A 21881-nucleotide genomic window follows, 5' to 3' on the forward strand; every position below is an offset into this window, starting at 1 on the left:
AGACGTGTTAACGTGACTACGTGATCCCAGCGGTCGATGCATGAATTCAGAAACATCCAGCTCGGTGCCCTCCACCACGGGGGCGGAAGTCACGGGAAGAGGCCGCACAGAGCTCGTCGGCGCAGACGGGATAACCACAAGGGGCTGGAGCACAGGAGCCGGCCGAACAAAGGGCGTCGGCCAAGCGGGCAGAGTCCCAGGGGACACAATCACAGAGGGCGATAGTGCAGGGGCAGACTCCACAAGGGGCGGAGTAACAATGGGCGGCTGAGCAGAGGGCAGCCGAGCCTCGGTCGGCATCGCCGTGGGCAGATGCGTGGACGCCTGGACGCCAGAGGCACGGGGGCTGCCGGAACAGAATCTTTCTTAAGAACCATAACTAAGTCTCCACCCTTTCCCGCAACCTTGGCCGGTGCCACATCCTCCCAACCCAGGGAACCAGTAACTGGAGATGCAAAGGCAGCCACAACACAGGAACGAGAAAACACAGGACCAGGCAACAGCCCCCCCATCACTGCTGCATCACTGCCCACAGAAGCCGCAGGCACCCCAACATCGTCGCCCATATAACCATCCACAGAAGACGAATTTCCAGTCCCCAAAATCACGGACATCGGCCCAGGCCTCACCACAAGGCGGAGAGACTCAAAGCTTGCCGCGATTGCTTGGACACAGGTTGCAGTTTGTCGGAACTATAATTCCCACTAGGAGCACTGCAGCAGAACCTCCGGTGGGCTGCGCAACTCCATACAGCGCAGGATCATGCAACAACGCAGCCTCAACAACCCAGGGAACAGGACCTCACACCACAGGAGACATCAGAGCGTGCACGTAGACACAGGCCGAAGACAGTTTCCGGAGACAGTACAGGCCAGTGCGCAGCCTCGACGACCGGGGGCACGAAACCACACACCACTCATCTCATCTCATCTCAAGATAACCACAGGAGACACAACTGGAAACTCGACTGGAGACGGGGGGAGGCAGGGGTGGCCGAGGCGGGAGAGCCGGAGACGCAATAAAAACCACCCTGACACCCGCACCAGTAGCCAGATCGAGGCTGGCATCATAAACCGGCAACGGAGTACCAGACGACTGGGAAGCAACACTCACCACAGCAGCACCCTCCGAGAGGTTGGGTCGACCAACCGGGAAGAGTCCTCTTCCCTGAAGAGGTTCACAGGCCCGACCAGGTTTGCATCACAACCCGTACCCTGGTGGCCCGAGAGTCCGCACCAGAAACAAGTCCGGGGCTGACCCCCATACAATATGGGTACCATGAAGCCCAGAAACAGGCTTCATGGTACGCGTGGGACCATTGCTTGTCTGGGCTTAATGGGGCTAATGGGTTCCAATAAGGTCCCTGGTCCGTCTCAATAATGGACCAGGGACCAATGGGACCTGGGACCATTGCTCGTCTATCCTGTATCGCTAGTCCTTACATCTGTAGCATTGTTCCAAATGAAACTTGGAGGGTAACTGGGCCAAAGTTCATAAAGATCGAGATGGGATCATCTCGAACGTAGGTTCGAATCCTTGTCACGGCCCTTGTGGATTTGTTCATTGATTCATCACGTTGTGATTTGTGTGTGTAACGCTGTACTAAATATTAAGATTCCATTTCAATGTTTCCAATTGCTTGGTTAAGTTTAATATAGAATAATTTTATTTAATTATTTCTTTTGAGATTACATTGTCATTGAGCTGTGTCGTTTACAATATCATTTATTTTGTGAGTAGAGTTGACCCCTTCCCTGTGCTTTATAGTTGTAATGACTTGGCGCTTTCCCCCTGATAGTTCCCTTCCCTTCCCCCAATGTATTGAAATTGAAATTGAAATAAGTTTATTGAGGTAAAATACACACAAAGGGATGAGGTAGCTCAAGCACTTCTCACCCCGTTCAGTACATCGTGTTAATACATACATAGACACATCACAAACAATAAACATATTACCAAACATTCTGAGCCCATGTATTTGAACTATTATTTTTTCAGTGATGGGATCATATTTGGGAACACATCGGGCAGGGGAGGGGGGATGGTGGGGTAGGACGAGTGGGGAATTGTGGGAAGGACAGTTGCTGTGGCTCAAACTTCCACGCATAGCCGAGCCACAGGAACGCGTGGCTGGGTACAGCTATATGTTAATGTAAAAGTTCCTTGCATTTTATGGTTCCTAAAACTGTACTGGAGAGGCTCTTCTGGATCCCAGTAAACATGCTCAAAGTTAGTGCTGAGCAAGGAAAAATGGGGGGGGGGGAGGGAATGGGAGGGAGTGGGGAAAGAAAGTACAAGTTACCCTTCCTGTAGTTTAGGAAGAATCATGCATGTTGACCCAACTTTTCCTCCTACAAAGTACGTAGCATTTCGTTGGTACGAGTTACACAAGGAAATAAATTTTACTAGAAAATGGAAGCAGCTCGCGAATACGAACATACTGACCCATCTTGGGGCCTCTAGTAGGTTGGGATAAGGACATTAAGTTCAATTTTCTTGACGTTGGGGAACATTAATAAGACGTCCTAGTTAACCTTACAGAAAGTTAACTTACGTCAAGGCATGCTAAATTAGTAACAGTAGTAGTTTAATGTTTTAAGTTTTCTATCTATGCATGGTAAGATCTTTATGAACTTTGGCCCAGTTCCCCTCCAAGTTTCATTGGGAACAATGCTACAGATGTAAGGACTAGCGATACAGGATAAGTAAGTAATTATCAAAAGAAGGCACCAAACCAGGAAGGCTATGTAGCACCATCAAATGCGCTGAATAATCAAAGGGCGCTAAATATCACCAAGGATGCCAATACGAGAACAAAAACGCATAAGGCGAACGATATCAAAAGTATCCGAGTCACCAAGAATTCTATTGAGGGACAAGTGACCGCAAGGGGCGGTCGGAAAGCAAGACACACGCTCGTCCTGGAAGTCAGGACATTCAAGAAGGACATGCACGACCGTAAGAGGGACAATGCAACTAGGACAATAAGGAGCAGGGCGGCGCTCCAAGTGACCATGGGTTAAACGAGTATGGCCAATACGCAACCTCGCCAGAGCTGTTTCCCATCGCCGGTTACGGTGGTAGGAGGACGGCCACAAGGAAACAACATTTAAGAGTACGTAGTTTGTTCGAGTAACAGACAACCAAGAAGCCTGCCAGCGGGAAAGGACGGAGGAATGGATAACCGGGTAAAAGTCGGAATATGGAATACCTTTACGAGAGATGGGACAAGAGCGGACAGCTTCCTTGGCGGCAGCATCCGCACGCTCATTTAAAGACACACCAATATGGCTAGGAACCCAACAAAACTCAACCAACTTAAATTTACTATGAACAAGAAACAGCCAATGCTGGATCTCTACAACTACTGGATGAACCGGATTAAAGGACCCGAGAGCCATGAGGGCACTACGAGTCAACAACTACAAAGGAAGACTGACAACGAGAAAGCAGGAGACGAAGAGCATAGAGAATAGTATTAAGTTCCGCTGTAAAGATGCTAGTCTCCGGAGGTAAGCGACAAAAGTGCGATCAGGAAAAACAACAGAGTAGCCAACACCGTCTGCAGACTTAACCCATCGGTGAAGACAAACGGAGCGGGAGTGAGAAGAAAAGTGCTCAAGGAAAAGGAGTTTTAGAACCGTAGGAGGGGGTAAAAGCTTTAGTGATGCGGGTCAAGGAAGTACAAAACCGCAGAAGAGGGACTCTCCACGGGGGCAAAGAAGGAACACGAGGAGAAACATCAGAAATACGAAAAGAAAGAATCCTGGAGGCGAGATAACCGGACAGAAAGAGGGAGGTGGTGAAGAGGAACAGGAACCGCAGGAGGGGTAAAAGTTCGCAGAATCAAGAGGGAGGAGATCAAAATATTTGGCCCACGAAGCGGGACCAAACAAAGCTTGATAGGTAGCAGAACTGGAAGCAATCTAGCGAGGGCGGCCGTGACGAGGACATCGGTGAGAACCCCCAGAGGGGTTAAAAGGCGCAGTAGTTACAACTAGAGAAGGAGCCGCGCCAGGGGACGAGGTAGTCACCACTGGGGGCTTGGGGCTCGACCCAACCACAGAGGAGGGAGGGGAACCAGGGGAAGAAGTCAGAGGCCAAAGAAGGAGCAAGGTCGGGGCCCAATGCAGAGGAGGCTACAGAGCCCGGTCTTCCAATAAGGACCGACTCGGGGGGGGGGGGGGGGGGGCTTGGTCGCCCACCCCACGAGCCTGAGAAGGTAAAGCAGAAATAGCCGAAACAAGGGTCATCATTACGAAAAGAAAAATTCATTCACGAATGTGCCCCCACACCCACCATGGAGCAACAATTAGAGGCAGGACACCCAACAAGAAGCTATCGCCGATCTTGCCGGGGCCTCCTAGGGGTGCGTCGTGAGTATACGCCCCACAAACGCCACCTTAAGAAACCGACAGTTCGTCGAGATCGGGTTCAGTGACGAAAGGGGGATTGACAATACAAGGTTCCCCTCGCTCTCTACGTCGGGTACTACAGTTGTACGGGTGCAAGAGTATGCCTCCTCAAGCACCCGGGCGTCAAAATAGAAGAAGTCCAAGGGAAGAACCGGAACAAGCAAAAGCTCGGCAGGAAACGGCAAGCGGATAGGAGAAGAGGGGGGGGGGGGGGAGAAAAACGAAACAGAAGGAAAAGGAAAAGGTGCCCAGCAGAATTGGAGAGGACGGCAGCAGAAGCACAAGGCTAGAAAAGGACAGGATTGTCCCAAGGAGCATCACACTCCGGCAGCCGTCCACTAAGCCCCCCCCCCCACACATGGCAACAATGAGCTGAACGGGGAGGGGGCTGCTATAGGTAAATGAGTTTCTTAATTGCAGTACCATCTGTTGTGTGTAACAGAAACAAATAATAATAAAAAAAAATCAATGTTTGATTGCTTTGTTAATTTGAGTAGATAAACTATTTTCATTTAATCATTTCTTTTGATATTTCATTATATTTGATCCGTGTCGTTTAACACTATTTCGCGAGAATAGTCCCCACCTCCCGCCATTTAGTTAAACCGATCTTTTCAATGCCACAGCAATGCATAGCCAGGTACACCTAGTTTTTAATGTAATAGTTCCTTGCGTTTTATGGTTCATAAAAACGGTACTGGGGATAGACTTCAGGATCCCAATAAGCATGCTCAAAAAGTTGGAGTTGGAAAAGGTAGGGGGGGGGAGGGGGAAACCGTGTACGTCACCCCTCCTATAGTTTAGGAAGGACCATGCATGTCAAGTCTTATCACAAAGTAGGTAGCATTTCATTGGTACGAGTTTCAGAAGTCCACAAATTGTACTAGAAAATGGAAACGGCTGGCGATTACGACTTTCCGATCCATTTTGGGGCTTCTGGTAGGTTAGGATAAGGACACCAAGTTGGTTTTTTTGACGCTGGGAAACATTAAAAAGACGCACTAGTTAACCATACAGGTAGTTTACTTACGTCAAGGCATGCTAAATTTGTTAGTTTAATCTTTAGCATTCTATCTATGCATGGTAAGACTTATGAACTTCGGCCCAGTTCCCCTCCAAGTTTCATTGGGAACATTGTTATTGATACAATGACTAGCGAGACAGGATAGACAAGCAATGGGCAACCAACTCATTAAAATCATCGTAATGCACAAAAGTAATTTAATTGGTATAAAGGCACCTATCAGATGTAGACTTTCACCACGCGAAGAGAAGATAACCCACGAAGGTTGTAAAGGTTTCTTCGCCCGGCTTTTCGTGTATGGTGCCCTGCTGCAACTGTAAGGATATCCTGTCAAGTGTGTAGAGGTCCAGGGTCACCGAGGTGGAGGCGTATTCCAAGGTCGTGGTCGTCGCGTAAGCAGTCGCCCTATTCACGCCATTGTGGGTCAAAGACAGTCTGCAAACAAACGTAAATTTTAATTAATACTTTATGCACACTTACTCTTTACAGTACTTCAAAACGTTTGGAGTTTGCTACTCACGCAAAGTCGTTGGTCCGGTCACTAATAGCGCCGAAAATGAATAAATAACGTCCTGCAACAGGAACCACGAACTCGCTGGTTGTATTGTCCCAGCCGCCTCCTGTGTTGGTCACCACTTCCTGTAGCAGTTTAGGAAGTTAATAATTTGGTTTCCTCTAGGATGTCAGGGAAATTCATTAATACTTTCATATTTAAAAATATTTGTGGTTAAATAATTTGAGAAGTCTCAGAACGAGACAATATAAAGTAAGTTTAGAGGGAGAACAGATTAGAATGCAAGTCAGGATTGTTTAACATAAACAGTTCATTTAAGGGGAAGGGGCGGGGACCCCTAATTCACTAGTTTAGGGAATAACACCAAGCCGTCTCAGGTTTAAACCTATACAAGTTTAACCACTTAGTATAAATACTTTTGTACCTTGCATTGTACAGTAGGTTTTAGTTTTATGTTAAACCTTTTCATCCAAGTTCATTAAAGAATCCCCCCACCCCCATTTTACTTTAGCTGTACGACGATTTTCCAAATTAGTGTGCCTTATATGTGTATATAAATTCCCCCATTTTATTCCTACATTTTCATTTACCAAAACATATGTAGCGTATGTTACTACAATACACTGAACTTCCATTATGATTAATTTACCTGAAAATGAACGTGAGCGACGGCGGTTAGTTTATCTGTAGCTCTCTTTACGTTGAAGGATACACGTGGCCTATGGAAAGAATTTTTTTTTAGTGTTCAGACTGTACCATTTGTAAAAAACAGACAAACGGTACCATTTAGTAATCACGGAGCTGGGAGATCTACTCACACCACGTCCCTCTGACGTTTCGTAGTGGCGTTAGTAGAGACGTTGGCGAGGGGTCCAGTCTCATTGTCAAGAGTTATGAAGGTAAAGTGCTCTTCAGAGTATATACCCATTGCCAGGAGACCCACAAGTCCCATCCAGATCAGGGTTAAGGCCATCTGTTCAGTACATCAAAACCCATGCAGTTTAAGAAACATTATATCAATACAAATAGTAGAAATACTTTAATCAAGAGTTGTGAAAGTATACTGCCATGCAACACCCAAAATAAACGCTTTCCATTTATTTAACAACTGATGACTACAGATCTAAACACAAACATCACAATCTTACTCACCTTTAGATAAATAATTAAACACAAAACTAGACGCGGATCTTCACCAAACGAGAGAAGAGGGCAGACTGACCAACACCCACTGACCAACCTCGCTTGTAAACTATCAACAAGGACTCACTGGTCGGGATATCATACAAAGCCGACAACTGCCACACATAACCGGAGTTGCCTGAATGTAATATCGCAGTTAGCACGCCATCTATTGAGCAAGTTAGGCAGCAGAGTCAGACAGTAATTGTTCATTCACCTGAGATTCATGCAAAAGTTAAGCCTTCGTTTTAACTATCATTCACGGTGCATTAAACGAGTGGAGTCTTTGATCTATTTGTATAATGCCGGAAGACTAGGTGGCCAGCTGTGTCAAGGAGATATCTTGAACAGTGTCTCACATGCGGCCCTCGGTCCACAAGTGGCCCACAAGCGGCCCTTTATCCTTCAGTATGTTGTCTGTGAGGCACTCATTTCACTCGCACCTTTGACGACCCGACTACCACACCTTAAATGTAAAATACTGAAAATATATGAGCAAATTGATGTCTTGTGGCCATTCAAACTAAAGTGCTTAATTGTAGGCCCTGTAGCGCTTAAGTTTGTCAGTGGATGTTTGTCAATGCCAGTTTAGTAGATGTCAGTTAATTACCTTTCTAAGTAGTCCACAGGCCCAGTTATTAGTATGTATAAGAAAAAGTTAAGAAATTTACAACATTTTCTATAGTAATTGATATTATACATATAACTGATGTAGTGCAACTTGAAAATTGTTTACTTCAAGGAAACAAGAACTTATATCTTTGATATCAATAAATACAACAAAAATAGATGATGAATAATTGATGAGTTTGGCAGGAATGCTCGTGGCACTAGGCATTTATTGGACCAAAGCCACGAGTCTCGCTATTACACAACACCAGAAATGCAAGCCACGTAAATGCTCGGTAGAAAGGCTGACGTAGTTTCTTGACTTCAGAAAATGATAACTGCACCCAACAAATTTGTAAGTTCGCAATTTCCTTCACATTATTCACCGCGAAGTGTTGAGTACAAGAACGTAAACAATTATGAAGAGACAGTAAAGCTACCGGGGAAACGAGATCTTTTTTTATTATTTGGTAAACACAAATACAACAAACAGAAAAACTTCAACAACGTCATTCACATTTACAAGGCAATTAACACATAAACAAACTTTAGAACAGGAAAACACACAAACAAAAGTCGTACTATACACAAATGGAAACATAAGCATAGGTAACAATTAAATACAGTCAGAAAAGAAAAAGGCAGAGAGCACTATAACCCAACAATAACCAGACAAGAAACACATGAAAAAAATAACTCGTATTTCAAAGCACATAAAAACAGATAAATAAAGCAAAAAAAGCAAGAACCACACAAACACACAGTTAATTATCATCATATTTATCCGGATATAGACGACGAGGATACTTCTTCCTGTAGGCATCCCACCGAGCCCACAGCTCCGCAGACGTGTTAACGTGACTATGTTATCCCCGTGGTCAATGCATGAAATCAGGAACATCCAGCTCGGCGCCCTCCACCACGGGGGCGGAAGTCACGGGAAGAGGCCGCACAGAGCTCGTTGGCGCAGACGGTGGAACCACAAGGGGCTGGAGCACAGGAGCTGGCCGGACAGAGGGCAGCAACATAGCGGGAGAGTCCCAGGGGACACAATCACAGGGGCCGACACCACAAGGGGCGGAGTAACAAAGGACGGCTGAGCAAAGAACAGCCGTGCAGCGGTCGGAATCGCCGAGGGCAGATGGACGGAGGGCACAGACATGGACTCCAGAGGCACGGGGGCTGCCGGAACAGAATGTTTCTTAAGAACCATGCCCAAGTCTCCACCTTCTCCCACAACCTTGGCCGGTGCCACAACTTCTCAACCCAGGGAACCAGCAACTGGGGATGCAGAGGCAGCCACAACACAGAAAAGAGAAAACACAGGGCCAGGCACCAACCCCACTTCAAGACCCATCACCACTGCAACACGGCCCAGGCACCCTAACATCGTCGCCCACATCACCATTCACAGAAGACGAACTTTTGGAGTCCCAAAAATCCCTGACGTCGGCCCAAGTCTCACCACGCGGCGGAGACAGATTCAAAGCTCACCGTGAACGCTTGGACACAGGTCGCAGGTCGTCGTAACTATGACCCCCGCAGCAGAACCTCAGGTCGGCAACGCAACCCCACGCAGCGCACGGTCATTCAACATCGCAGCCTCAACAACCCGGGGAACAGAACCTCACACCGCAGGAGACATCACCGCATGCATGTTGACACGGGCCGGAGACAGTACAGGCCGGGGCGCAGCCGCAACGACTGGGGGCACGAGACCACACGCCACAGGAGACACAAATGGAGACTCGACTGGAGACAGGGCAGGCAAGAGTGGCTGAGTTGTGGGAGCCAGGGATGCAGTAACTGCCACCCTGCCATCCACACCCCCAGCCACTTCGAGACTGGCATCAGAGACCGGCAACGGAGCACGAGACGATTGGAAAGTATCACTCACCACAGCAGCACCTTTCGACAGGTCTGGGACTACCAAAGGGGGAGAGTCCTCCTCCCTGAAGAGGTTCACAGGCCCGACCCGGCTCGCATCACAACCAGCAGCCTGATGGCCCGAGAGTCCGCACCGGAAAAAAAAGTCCAGAGCTGACCCCATAGAACACGCGTACCATGAAGCCCAGAAGCAGGAGAGATGAAGGGATGGAGTCCTTCAAGTGCAGCACCACAGTGCGGGTCCCATTTGGCATACCCTTCCACCGTCCAGAGGAAACTGCATTCATCCGGACACTCAAGACCCGCCCATACCGGGTAAAGTGACGCTGGAGAAGGGAGTCAGGGAACTCAAAGGGTGCACCATGAACTGCCACATAGGTAGTCTCACTGCACCTGTCCGACACCTCCACCGAACCACCACCCTCAGGCAGAGTAAACGTCCTCCCGTCATAGCGGTCCACAAAGTCACGATACACACCCGTGAAACAGAATTTCACAACAGCCCGATGCCCGGACACAAGTTGAACGCCGCACACAGACGCAACTTGTTGCGTCTGTGTGCGTCCACCGTAATATATCAATCATGTCCACCTGAACTGTCGAGTAAGACGCTGGCCCAGTAAACTCCAGGGAAATGGTATCCCTATGCTTCACAGGATGGAGGGGGGCCGCCATTCCTCCAGCCGGCACGGCCCCAAGGCCCCGCTTACAAACACAAACAACCGCTGGCCAGCTAACCAGGAGCTCACAGGCGACACGTCTGCCTCCAAGAGCCTGACGAGCACTCATATATACATCCTTTGTGGGTTTCCTCCTCTACCACTTGTAATGTTCTTAGGCTTTCTTTAATAAACTTCTAATCAAGTTTAAACTAAATAGTTTAACCTCTTAGATTACTACTGGAATCCTAATTAATCTTACACTTAAAAGCTTGTCTGTAGAGCCTATTAATCAGATGAAATGCAAGATTGCTGCTTCAAAAACCTAACTGTTTACGCTGGCTATATTCATGGAATAACTGTATTAGACCCATCCAGTTTCTCTACGGATGCTGATATGGTTCAAACTCTCTCGTGCGTGCTCACTCACTCACACTAGTGTACCTTGCTCTGCCCTGGTATTTACTTCCCCCTAAAGACACTTTTCCCGTATCTCTCAACCAGTATATATTAGCAATTTCATTTTATGGAGACAACGTCCAGCCCCTGTCAGATTTCCTAGAGGTCGCAGGAAGAAAGGTGGAGTAGATATAGATGTCAATATTTCGTGAAAGGTGGGGGGAGGGATGGATGTAGACAGAAGAATGTTTGATATCTCCTAAGCTACTCACACTAAGACTAGGGTTTGCCTACGACAACTTAAAGAATCGCTGACAACCAACAGTTTCTTCCATCACGGTGTAGATAAGATTGACTATGTTGACCAGACCACACACTAGAAGTTGAAGGGACGACGACGTTTCGGTCCGTCCTGGACCATTCTCAAGTCGATTGTGAAGAGTAGATTGATTGATTGATGAAGATCAAGCCACCCAAGAGGTGGCACGGGCATGAACAGCCCGCAAGTGGTGGCCCTTTTGAGCCATTACCAGTATCAAAAGATGATACTGGAGATCTGTGGAGGTGTAACTGCACCCTGCGTGACGGGAGATGTCTCCCGGACCAAATGGTGACCAAATGGTGTGAAGAGTAGGTAGAGACAGGCAATAAATAGGCAAGAGAGACCTACACCTTACTTTGCTCCTCAGCTCTCTCTTGCCTATTTATTGCCTGTCTCTACCTACTCTTCAAACCATCTGGTCACCATTTGGTCCGGGAGACATCTCCCGTCACGCAGGGTGCAGTCGCGCCTCCACAGATCTCCAGTATCAGCTCTTGATACTGGTAATGGCTCAAAAGGGCCACCACTTACGGGCTATTCATCCCCGTGCCACCTCTTGGGTGGTTTAATCTTCATCAATCAATCTAGTCTTCACAATCGACTTGAGAAAGGTCCAGGACGGACCGAAACGTCCCTTCAACTTCTAGTGTGTGGTCTGGTCAACATACTTCAGCCACGTTATTGTGACTCATCGCCTGCATAAGATTGACTACATTAAAATTTGTACCTGAAATCGTGTTCTTCAGCACTTCCATTATTTCCTAAAAATTTTTAAGTTCTTTGTAAAATCTAATGAATTAGAAGGAAAGTTTTTGGGCTAAATTATAATTTACGGAATAAATTTTTGAGTGTACAATTACTCGGACTTTTTTTCCAGTAATTTTTAAAGAAATCCTGGTTTGTCTCGCAGAGAGGCTGCAGGGTCCAAGTAAATTCAGTAGAATTTCTTGTTGCAATTCTTACACCATGTCGTAGCTCAGTCGATTAAGGCAGCGTCTGGGATGCTCTCGGACGCTGGTTCGAATCCTCGTCACGGCCCTTGTGGATTTGTTCATATGATACATCACCCTATTGTGATTCTGTGTGTAATGTAACAAGACTACTTGATAGTAAAGTTTCCTGATAGTCTGGAGCGGACAACCCAGAGACGGCAAGTATGGCAACACTGCCCATTGATACTTCTTGAATAGGAAGGGAAGCGAATTTTTCAGGGGAAAACCGCCAAGTCATTACGACTATATAGCACTTGGAAGGGGTCAGGGTAAGGATTTGGGATTCGACTGGGCAAAGGAATGGTGCCCAACCTCTTAGACGGTCGGGGATTGGACGCCGACCTGTATGGAATTATCGGAAAAAATAAACAATGGTGTTAAATGCTGGTGACGCCTGGTATAGTTTTAAACCGCAATGGTCAGTTTTAGCGCCATGTACATTAGTGAGTGTCGATCTTTATAATGCATTCCACTGAGCACAAAATGTTCCACCGAATTATTAATGTATATAAAGGCCTTCGTCCGTAACCAAGACTGCCAGTATACTGAGAGTTGTATACTGGCTGCGTGTACAGGGTTATTAGAGCAGACAATACCTGTACCACGTTCGAGGTTCCACTGAATACATCAAAGGTTTCCGCTATGTAGTCTCGAGTAATATGTTGTTATGAAAGGTCTTTGATGTTCTAGATACACTTGATGCCTGTATAATATGTACAATGGAAAATGTTAAACGTCCTAGTGGACACTATATCAAAGTAACGTTGGCTCGACGTAGAATAAACGTTTGATAATGTTGAACTGACGTTCCTCTTGGGTAAACTGAGTCTACTGTGATATAATCAAACTACATATGAAAGTGACGGTTCGATCCGCCCTGGACTCAATTATGGGACCGGGACGGACAAAAATCACTTTCATTTCATCGGTGTGACTACTCAGCAACATAGTAGCATTCTATAATGTATTATTGTTGCTGTATAACTACATCTATGCCTCGCAGTAGACACAGCGCCCGTGTCTGTAACGCTGTGATTACTGGGACCTAGGACGAGGAAGCGGGGGTTGAGAGTACTAATAGCTCGATGAGTTAGAGTAAGCAAGTTAGGGGCCGGGCCGCATTGGCCCTTAGAGACGGTCCGCTGAGGACCGTCTGACCGGTCCCCAGACCAGAATGGACTTGGACCGGAATGACGGACCACACCAGCCTCCCGACTTGGCCTGACGCACGCACACGCGCTTTTTCCTGCTGACACCTCTTCCCGTTTATGATCTAGCTCAGGAGAAACACGCCGACACTTGTACTCACCCCACACACACTGACACACACCCCACACACACTGACACACACACCCCACACACTCTGACACACACCCCACACACACTGACACACACACCCCACACACTCTGACACACACTTACACATTCTTCTGTATTTTCCATAGACTTCAAATAAAATAAAACACATTATGTGTGTGCGCGCGCGCGTTAACAGGACTGATGTATGTTTTATTTAGTAATAATTCAAGATTTTTTAGTACAAATGCAAATTAGAAAACATGTTACTGAAAAGTCAATGTGAAAAAGGCAAAATGAACCGAGCTTCGCGAAAATGAGGTAAAACATTTACAAATAGTGTCTGTAAATTTGTGTTGACTAGAACCAAAAAATGTGTATTAGTCTATCTTTTCGATTCGAATTTTTGTTTTCCACCTTTATTGAATTCGTTGTAATTAAAACCCAAAAAGTATCTAAAGATTTTGAGTAAACTGATGCAGACTTGAGGAAACTATTTAGGAAATATTAAATGTAAAAAAAAAAATTGAAATTATATTTTTTTTCAAATTTATATGTATATATATTATATATATATTATATATATATATTATATATATTATATATATATTATATATATATTATATATATATTATATATATATATATATATATATATTATATATATATATATATATATTATATATATATTATATATAATGTCTATCTATATCTATCTTCTTCAATATCTTCAATCTTCAATATCTTCAGAAGAGTGAGTTACAAGTAAAACAATGTGGACATGTATAGGCAGGAGTGAGGTACAGTGATAAACTTTTGTTTATGACTGGGATTGGGTGGGTATGAATAGGAGCAGCATCCTATGGGCCAATAAGCCTTCCGCAGTTAACTTTGTCCTTGTGTTCTTATGGCCCAAACATGGATAATAATAGCATAAGATAGAGAATATAAACAATAAATTAGCGAAACAAATGTGTATCAATGATCCTACTCAAATCGCCCTCTAAATGATTATCAAAAATGGATCTAAATTATATAAACCACTGCTAATGTTCAAATTACAAGTTTTTGTAATCTGAATTAGAGCAGACTCTATTTTCCTTTGGAAAGTGCTTTTACAATGGGTTATTGAAGACCCAAACCCCGTGTTTATGAATGAAAGCGGTTTACACATGACTCAACTGTTGACGTTCGAACACTTCCGGAACAAGTGCTTCACTAACGAGTTTTGTTTGAGCCACAACGCACAAATGCTTCAGCCACGTACAAATACAAATAATCGCCAACAGAACCTTAACACCTAACGTAACATCTGCCTAAATATGCACAATATGCTAATAAATTATAATTTATATTTGAGAAAATTCCCGTTTTGAATGAAGAGCATGTAAAAAATTATGAATGCGTTTGTGGGGTCGACCTCTGGATGGAATGGAGTCGAGGAAGGTTGAAATATCACTCAGGATACCGGTCTCGAGACGATGTCAAAGGAATCAGATTCACCAAGTCATAGAAGACCCGTGATCACCCTCAAAATATCGGGACATTTTAAGAGATACCGACAAAGTTAATACAAGCGAGCAAGTCGTTTGTACCAACAAGTACCCACGAGTCAAGAATACCCAATACCCAACCTACCCAAAGTTGTTTTCCCCCCTGTCCATTACGGTGATAGGTCACCGTTAAGAGTGCACAGGTTGCAACCTATAACGACGCAACGCTCGTAGACTAGCGAATGACTGGGTAGAAATCTGAACAAAGAATTTCATTTTCAGGAAAAAACGAAAAGTTTGAATGGCCTTCTTGGGCCGATCTCATTTGAAGAAACTAACGTGGATGGGAACTCAGAATGGATCAAACTCTGCTACATCAAGCATGTCGGGCTCTCGAGGGGCCCCGAGAGTCACAAGGGAATGAGCGATCACAGTGTACTAACTTTGAGTATCTTTTTTTTTTCTTTTTTTTCAGAGCAATTACAGCGTATAGTAACCATATAAACAGGAAAGCACAGAATAACAGAGAACACAGAATAACAACACAGATAACAAGTAACACAGATCAACACAAGTAAAAACAAAGAATAACATAAAACACACACACACACACACACACACACACAAACAAAAGCAGCACTACCCAGATGGGGCGTGCCAAAAGCGTCAGTAATTACAAAAGCGCACAAGAAGCACAATAAAACCAAGAGTAAATTATAAACAAGGAATACACACACAAAGAATACACATGCAAACTAACACAAACGCAAAACACACGCACCATGCGCCACACCACACACCAGCAGACAACACACGCACCATGCACCACACCACACAACAGTAGACAACACACGCACCATGCACCACACCACACAGCAGACAACACACGCACCATGCGCCACACCACACAACAGCAGACAACACACCACAGAATCGAGAACACAATAACAAAACATGGTAATATAACACTGTAAATACAACATAGTAAGTAAATGCAGGAAAATAACAAGGGAATACAACAAAGCAATACACAGCACAGTACATAAAATAAAGGAAACAGAACACATTAGCATTACATAGTAAAATAACATAGTAAAAAAAAAGAAATCGGTATAGTACAAACCAACATTGGAACATATAACACAGGAATATGACACAGATAATAGAACAAATTGTAAATAAGCATAAACACACAAACAAATCCTGCCAAACAACACATGCCACCCATACGGGGCGTGCCAGCAGGAACCATAATGAAAAGCGCATAACACAAGGCAGCAAGACAAAATGACAATGACCACAAGCATACAAAAACACACAGAATGGAACACATATGAGACAAACACAGCCACCCAGCACACAAGCCCGACCCCCACAGACAGAGGACGGCCAGCCACCAAGCAGAAAAAACACCCACGCACCGGACACCACAGGAGAGAGAGACAGACATGCCATGCAAGTGGCATGTCTTGAAGTGGTGCTTCAAGTTGAGGACAGCCGCCTCAAGTTTGTAACGAATACACGCGCGGGAGAAAGTAGGGTGGGCCTCACCGCAATTGAGGCAGCGGGCCTGGGAAGAAGTGCACTTCAACTTAGAGTGACCCTCGCTTTCACACAGGGGACAGAGACGGGACTAGAGCATTTGAGGGTACCATGCCCAAACTTCCAGCACCTACCACAGAGCCGAGGAGAGGGAATATATTCCTGAACGGAGCACCTGGCACCAGCAAGAATAACAGAGGATGGAAGGGTCCTACCATCAAAGGTAACCTTCACAACCCGAAGAGGCAGACGGCGATGACCACGAGGGGGACGCGTAAATGTATCCACCTGGAGGACAGAATGACCCTGGGCCTCGAGGACATGCTTGATACCCTTGTGGCAGTCCCCGAGATCCCTAACACCGGTCGCAACATGGTGCGGGAGGAGAACAGTGCCCACACTGGCATTCAACCGGGCATTCTTCGAGACCCAAACAGGGGTTTCACCAAGGCAGGATAAGGCGGCCAAGCGAGTGGCTGCATCCTGAGAAGGAGCAGCAACGACACGGGTACCAAGACGAGTGGGGTTGAAGGTGACAGGCATCCACGGAGTCGACAAGATGCCTATGAAGGGAAAAATCATCAGGAGGAGTCGAGTCCAAAGGTTGGAGGTCAAAGTATTTAGTCCATGTAGCAGGACCAAACAAAGCATGGAACGAAGAAGGATGGGAAGGGAGCATACGAGAGCGGCCGCGGCGGGGACGGTGATGAGAACCCGTAGAGAGACGGGTTGAAAGGTTCAGTAGTCACAAGAAGATATGGAGCCATGCAAGGGGACGAGACTGACACCACAGCAGGCTTGGGGCTCGACCCAACCACAGAGGAGGGAGGGGAGCAGGGAGGAAGAGTCCGGTCTGGGCCTAAACCAGGGTCTGTAGCGGAGGGTACAGATCCCCGGTCTTCCAGGATGGTCCGACTCAGGGGCCTGGTCGCCCACCCCATGAGCCTGGTTAGGAGTATTCAAGTCGTCATCCATATAGCAAACCAACACAAAAGGGATGGGACCCGGAACCAAGGGATACCACCTACCAGGGCAGCCAGGGAGGCCGAGGGCGGGCCAGTGCAGGAAGGGTGTGTCTTCCCCAGCAGTGCTTCCCATTTTCAACAGGGGAGTCCTACTTCGTTCGTTTTCCCCACACTGGTGCCAAGACCCCAGTCACCGTTTGGCCCCGCCTGGACACCCAACCATCCACTCAGGGCGGCCTCTCACAGGCGACCCCTCCAGCGGGTGGTCCAATGGCTCACAAGGCCCCTACATGGTGCCCTTCAGCACGTACACCACCCAAAGAGGGGGCAGGAGAGGGGGCACAGGCAACCCACACCTGTCCCAGGGAGGTGTACGCGAGCCCCTCACCACAGCAAGCAGGCCCCACTGAGGGGACAAGTCTGAAATATCAACCCCAAAATCTTAGAATCCTCGTACACAATGGGGTGACCATAAAGCAACACAGAAGGATGAAGAAATATTTTTCATAGTAAAAGTCGTAGACAAGTCTTAAACAGAGAACTTTAAGCCATGATCGGTGGCTCAAGACGACACGGCATCAATCTCAAGTTGAAGCCTGCGTTGAAGGAGAGGCCAATCACCACCTGTAACCAAGGTTATAACACCTACCAGGGAGGCCGAGTGCAGGAAGGATGCGTCCTCCCCAGTGGTGCTCCCCCTTTTCAACAGGGTAGTCCTACATCGTCCATTCTCCCATTTGAGGAAGACACCATTCCCCTATAGCACCCCAGCCTGGACACCCAACCATCCACACATTGCGGCCCCTTACAGGCGACCCCTCCAGCGGGTGGTCTGATGGCTCACAAGGCCCCTACGTAGTGCCCTTCAGCACATACCACTGAAAGAGGCACCGCAGAGGGGTTCGTAAGAGTTACTCAAATTTTAATGCCAAAATTTTCTGTAGAATATGGAAGCGGCTCGCGAATACGACGTACTGTCGTGCTTTGGGGCCTTTGGTAGGTTAGGATAAGGACACCTTAAATTCAGAGTTCTCTTTACTTTGGAGAAAATTTAGACAGATGGGCTAGTTAACCATACAGATGGTTAACTTACGTAAAGGCATGCTAAATTAGTTACAGTAGTCATCTTTCAAGATTTCCATTTCATCATATGCATTGTAGGATCTTTGAAACCTTTAGCCAAGTTCCCTTCCAAGTGTCATTTGAAACATTGCTACAGACTTAAAGATTAAGCGATACAGAATTGAATATGGGTAACCAGCTCATTAAAATTAACACAAGCTACGAAGTAATTTAATTAGTACAAATGCACCTCACAGACTAGACTTTTACGAGCTAGATAATAGGTAACCAGCGAAGGCTGTAACGGTTTCGTTGCTCGGCGGTTCGAAGATGCTGCCCTCTTGCAACTTCACGGATATCTTGTCAAGTCTCTTTAGGTCCAGGAGCACCGAGACGACGACATATGGAAAGGTTTCTTTCCACCCGGAAGCAGTCGCCTTATCTACGCCATTTTTGGTCAAAGACATTCTGTAAACAAATGTCAATTAGAATATTTTATGCACACTCATTGGTTTCAGCACTTCTGGGTGCTTGGTACTCACGTGATGTCTTCATTCCTTTCACCAAGAGCGGTGAAGATGAAGTGATAACTTCCAGCAACAGGAGCCAAGAACTCACTGGTTGCAGTGTCCCAGCCGTCTCCTATGTTCACCATCACTACCTGTAGTGGCGAACGACTTTACCAATTGTTTTCTCCAAGATGTCTACAGAGGAAATAAATATTAATAAAAAATTACTTTTAAATTTTAAAAGAGAAGTCTAAGACAGAATGGAACAATATTTAAAGCATGGAGTTCTTAAGATTAACAGTTTATAATATGTAAGGGGGGGGGGGGGGAGGAGAAAGGGAAAGTCACCCCTAAATTCTTGGTTATGAAATTATAACTAGGCTGTCTCAGGCTCAAACCTAAACAGACTTACTGGGGTAGTGAGTCGATACAATCTTTTATCCCGCTATATTTAGTAGGTTGAAATGTTAAATCTTTGCAGCCAAGTTCATCAAAAGACCCCCCCCCCCCCTATTTGACTAAGACAATTTGCCACATGCTATAGCGTGCCCTCTTGCATGTATATAAATTTCACGTGCCAAGTACATTTTCGTGTGCTAAAACATTAGTGTACATTATACTAAATAATGCCAATTAAGTAGACTGCCGGACAGTCTCCAAGAAAAGAAAATTTTTTTTTTATTTACTTCAAAATGAACGTGGGCGATGGCGGTAAGTTTTCCTGTAGCTTTGCTCACAGAGAAAGCTACGACAGACCTAAGGAAAAAAAAAAAAATTATATAAATACATTAAACCGTTTAACAAGTAAATACCGTTTAACAGTACAATTTATTTTACTTACGGTTCTAAAATATGGGATTCCGTCACGTCACGCGTTATTCGTTTTTTAGGGGCGTTAGTAAAGACGTTGGCGAGGGGTCCAGTCCCATTGTACGGAGTCGTGAAGGAAGTGTCACCGGGAGGCTTCACACCGATTGCTAGAAGACCCCCGAGTTCCAGCCAGATCAGGGTTATGGTCATCTGTTTAATACATTCTCCAAAATCATGCGAGTGAAAAGTTAAAACTATGTATATTAAAAGTAGAAAAGTTATATAATCTACAGTTTACATTCTGCCATGAAACATCCAAAAAGAAAGCTATACCAATTATTTAGTTACTGATAACTATGGATCTAAACACACACTTCACAATCTTACTCACCTTCAAGTACATAACTAAACACAAAACTGGACGCAGATCTTCATCAAACGAGAGAAGAGAGACTGACCAACACCCACTCACCAACCTCGCTTGTAAACTATCAACACGGACTCACTGGTCGGAATATCACACAACGCCGACAACGTAAACGTAGTTGCCTGAACGTAATATCGCAGTTAGCACGCCATCTATTGAGCGAGTTAGGCACCAGAGTCAGAAAGTAATTGCTCATTCTCCTGAAAATCATGCATAAGTTAAGCCTTCGTTAACCATCATTCACGGTGCATTAAACGCGTGAAGACGTTTATCTGTTTGTATAATGCCTGAAGACTAGGTGGCCAGCTGTGTCAAGGAGATATCTCGAACAGTGTCTCACATGCGGCCCTCGGAAGCAGGCCATTACTCTTCAGTATGGTGCCTGTGAGGCACTCATTTCAACAACACCATGACGACCCAACTACCACACCTTAAGCTGAAAATACTGAAAATATAGGAGAAAATTGCTATCTTGTGACCATTCAAACTGGCATTGTCAATGCCAGTTCAGTAAATATCAGCTAATTAACTTTCTAAGTAGTCCACAGACCCAGTTTTAGTATGTATATGAGAAAGTTAAGAAAGTTACTACATTTTTTTATAGTAATTTATGATATCATACATATAACTGATGTAGTGCAACTTGAAAATTATTTACTTAGGGAAACAAGAATTTTTAACTTTGATATCAATAAACAGAACAAAAATAGATGATGAATAATTGATGAGTTTGGCAGGAATGCTCATGACACTAGGCATTTACTGGACCAAAGCCGCGAGTTTCGTTACTACGGAACACTACCAATACAAGCCACGTAGATGCTTGGTAGAAAGGCTGACATAGCTTCTTGACTTCAGAAAATGCTACCAACTGCATACACCAACTTTGAAAGTTCGCAATTGCTATCACATTATTTACTGCGAAGTGTTGAGCAGTAGAATGTAAACAATTATGATGAGACAGTGAAGTTACCTCGCCACGAAGTCTTAATCAGGGTCCCCGCCTAGCTCTGGGTGGAGGCGGACGTGTCGCCTATGAGCTCCTGGTTTGCTGACATGTGGTAGTTTGTGTTTGTGAGCAGGTCCTTGTGTCCTACCAGCTGGAGGGATGGTGGACCCCCATCCCGCTGTGAAGCGGAGGGATAATATTGGCCTTGAATTTACTGGTCCTGCAGCTTTCCGGCAGTTGAAGTGATCATGATTGATATGTTGCGGGTGGATGTGGCGTCTGTGTGCGGCGTTCAACTTGTTTCCGGGCATCGAGCATGTGAAATTCTGCTCCACGGTTGTTTATCGTGACTTTGTGGACCGCTATGACGGGAGGACGTTTACTCTGCATGAGGGTGGTGGTTCGGTGGAAGTGTCGGACAGGTGCAGTGAGACTACCTCTTTAGGGAGGAGGACTTTTCCCCGTTGGTGCTCCCGGATCTTTCGGAGTGTGCTGCTGTGGTGAGTGCTGCTTCTCAGTCTTCTGGTGCCCTGTTACCGGTCTATGATGCCAGCCTCGATATGGCTGTGGGTGTGGGTGTCGGGGTGTTAGTGCATCCTCGGCTCCCGCACCTCAGCCACCCTTGCCTGCCCCGTCTCCAGTTGTGTCTCCTATGGTATGTGGACTCGTGTCCCCTGGTCGTCGAGGCTGCGCCCCCGTCAGTACTGTCTCCGGAGGCTTTGTCTTCGGCCCATGTCGACGTGCATGCGGTGATGTCTCCTGCGGTGTGTGCCCCTGTTCCCCGAGTTGTTGAGGCTGAGATGCTGTGTGATCATGCGGTGTATGG

At 45.9% G+C, this 21881-nt stretch overlaps 2 protein-coding genes across 2 annotated transcripts; both read right to left on the bottom strand.

Annotated features, from left to right (window-relative positions):
* Window positions 1-5622: 5622 nt before the first annotated feature.
* LOC138351356 (cerebellin-3-like) lies at window positions 5623-7263 on the bottom strand. Its single transcript, XM_069303145.1, has 5 exons — window positions 7106-7263; window positions 6772-6926; window positions 6603-6672; window positions 5960-6078; window positions 5623-5874 (listed from the first exon to the last, which is right to left on the bottom strand). The coding sequence occupies exons 2-5, from the start codon at window positions 6924-6926 to the stop codon at window positions 5673-5675; spliced, it is 546 nt and encodes a 181-aa protein (XP_069159246.1). The 5' UTR covers window positions 7106-7263; the 3' UTR covers window positions 5623-5672.
* Window positions 7264-18320: 11057 nt separating this feature from the next.
* LOC123763428 (cerebellin-3) lies at window positions 18321-20210 on the bottom strand. Its single transcript, XM_045750579.2, has 5 exons — window positions 20071-20210; window positions 19711-19889; window positions 19556-19625; window positions 18903-19021; window positions 18321-18828 (listed from the first exon to the last, which is right to left on the bottom strand). The coding sequence occupies exons 1-5, from the start codon at window positions 20080-20082 to the stop codon at window positions 18627-18629; spliced, it is 582 nt and encodes a 193-aa protein (XP_045606535.1). The 5' UTR covers window positions 20083-20210; the 3' UTR covers window positions 18321-18626.
* Between the last annotated feature and the right edge of the window lie 1671 nt (window positions 20211-21881).

This window comes from Procambarus clarkii, chromosome 49 (assembly GCF_040958095.1).
Source record: "Procambarus clarkii isolate CNS0578487 chromosome 49, FALCON_Pclarkii_2.0, whole genome shotgun sequence".
NCBI lineage: Eukaryota > Metazoa > Arthropoda > Malacostraca > Decapoda > Cambaridae > Procambarus > Procambarus clarkii.